Raw genomic sequence first — 965 nt, 5'->3', positions numbered from 1 at the left:
GATGACCCCAAAGCACCAGGGTGTAGTAGGGAACCAGCAGGGTGTAGACGAACATCACCAGCCAGGCCTGGATGACCGTGCCCATCTTTCCGAAGGCATAGAAAAGTATGTCAAACTCCAAGACCAGCCTGAGATTTAGAAATGAAAAATAGGTTAGTCAGGTTAAACTACCCGGGGGAGGGGGGAGGTCTAATGATGGGAATGAAATCTCACAGAAGGTAACGTATTATAGTTTAACACCACTGATATATGGTAATGTTAGGAAATACATTTAAATCTTGAGGTGAGGCGTGCACTAGGGAAATTAAATGGAACGCCAGGAAGACAAATCGTTGTTATTTCTTTCTTAAATAATAACAAAGCAGTATTCCCACGTGTCTGGGGATTTTACTACCAAATGAGGCGAGTAGATGTGAGCAGCGGGAAACACAAAGGGCACAGGAGAGGTTTTCGGCGCGGGACGCACCTGCCCTGGTCGATGTAGTCCACAGCCAGTGTGCTGAGACAGAAGATGAGGAGCACGGCAATGAACATGTGGTAGATGGTTCTGATGTGGCTGATCTCGAACAGCTCACTGACACAGACGGAGAGGATATATAGGATTAGGAAAGTCATCCTCTCGTTGAAAAATGAACAGATTATATATTTGGCTCGTCTATACACTATATATAACCGGGACTTCCGTGACGGATGGTTCGAGAGGGAAGTGAAAGATCCCTCCCACAGGACGTCAACCTGGAAAGACCGTCAGTCTTAAGACACCAGCTGTCTCTACCTCCTACAGTGTGGAGCTGAGTCCTCACACAGAGAGAACAACACAGGCGAACTCTGAGATAACTCCGATGACTCACAGTCGCAGTTTGACTCCGGTGAAGCTAAAATGCTAATACCGCGACGAGGAAATGCGCTAGAAAAAATATTTAGGAAAATTAGTCCCACAAAGACAGTGGTCCCTGGGGGACAAC

The 965-nt window shown here is 46.7% G+C and overlaps 1 protein-coding gene across 1 annotated transcript; it reads right to left on the bottom strand.

The window, feature by feature from the left end:
- Positions 1-6: 6 nt before the first annotated feature.
- On the bottom strand, positions 7-903 carry LOC112486643 (sterol O-acyltransferase 1-like; the record flags this gene model as incomplete). The annotated part of the gene is made up of 2 exons (XM_025053979.1): positions 467-903; positions 7-128 (listed from the first exon to the last, which is right to left on the bottom strand). Coding segments are annotated over exons 1-2 (271 nt in total), but the record flags the coding sequence as incomplete, so codon positions are not given.
- Between the last annotated feature and the right edge of the window lie 62 nt (positions 904-965).

The sequence above is a fragment of the Cynoglossus semilaevis genome, unplaced genomic scaffold (assembly GCF_000523025.1).
Source record: "Cynoglossus semilaevis isolate Cse_v1.0 unplaced genomic scaffold, Cse_v1.0 C19106182, whole genome shotgun sequence".
Taxonomy (NCBI): Eukaryota; Metazoa; Chordata; class Actinopteri; order Pleuronectiformes; family Cynoglossidae; genus Cynoglossus; species Cynoglossus semilaevis.
Note: the sequence above shows the minus strand (reverse complement) of the source record. Positions and strands in the feature narration are given on the sequence as shown.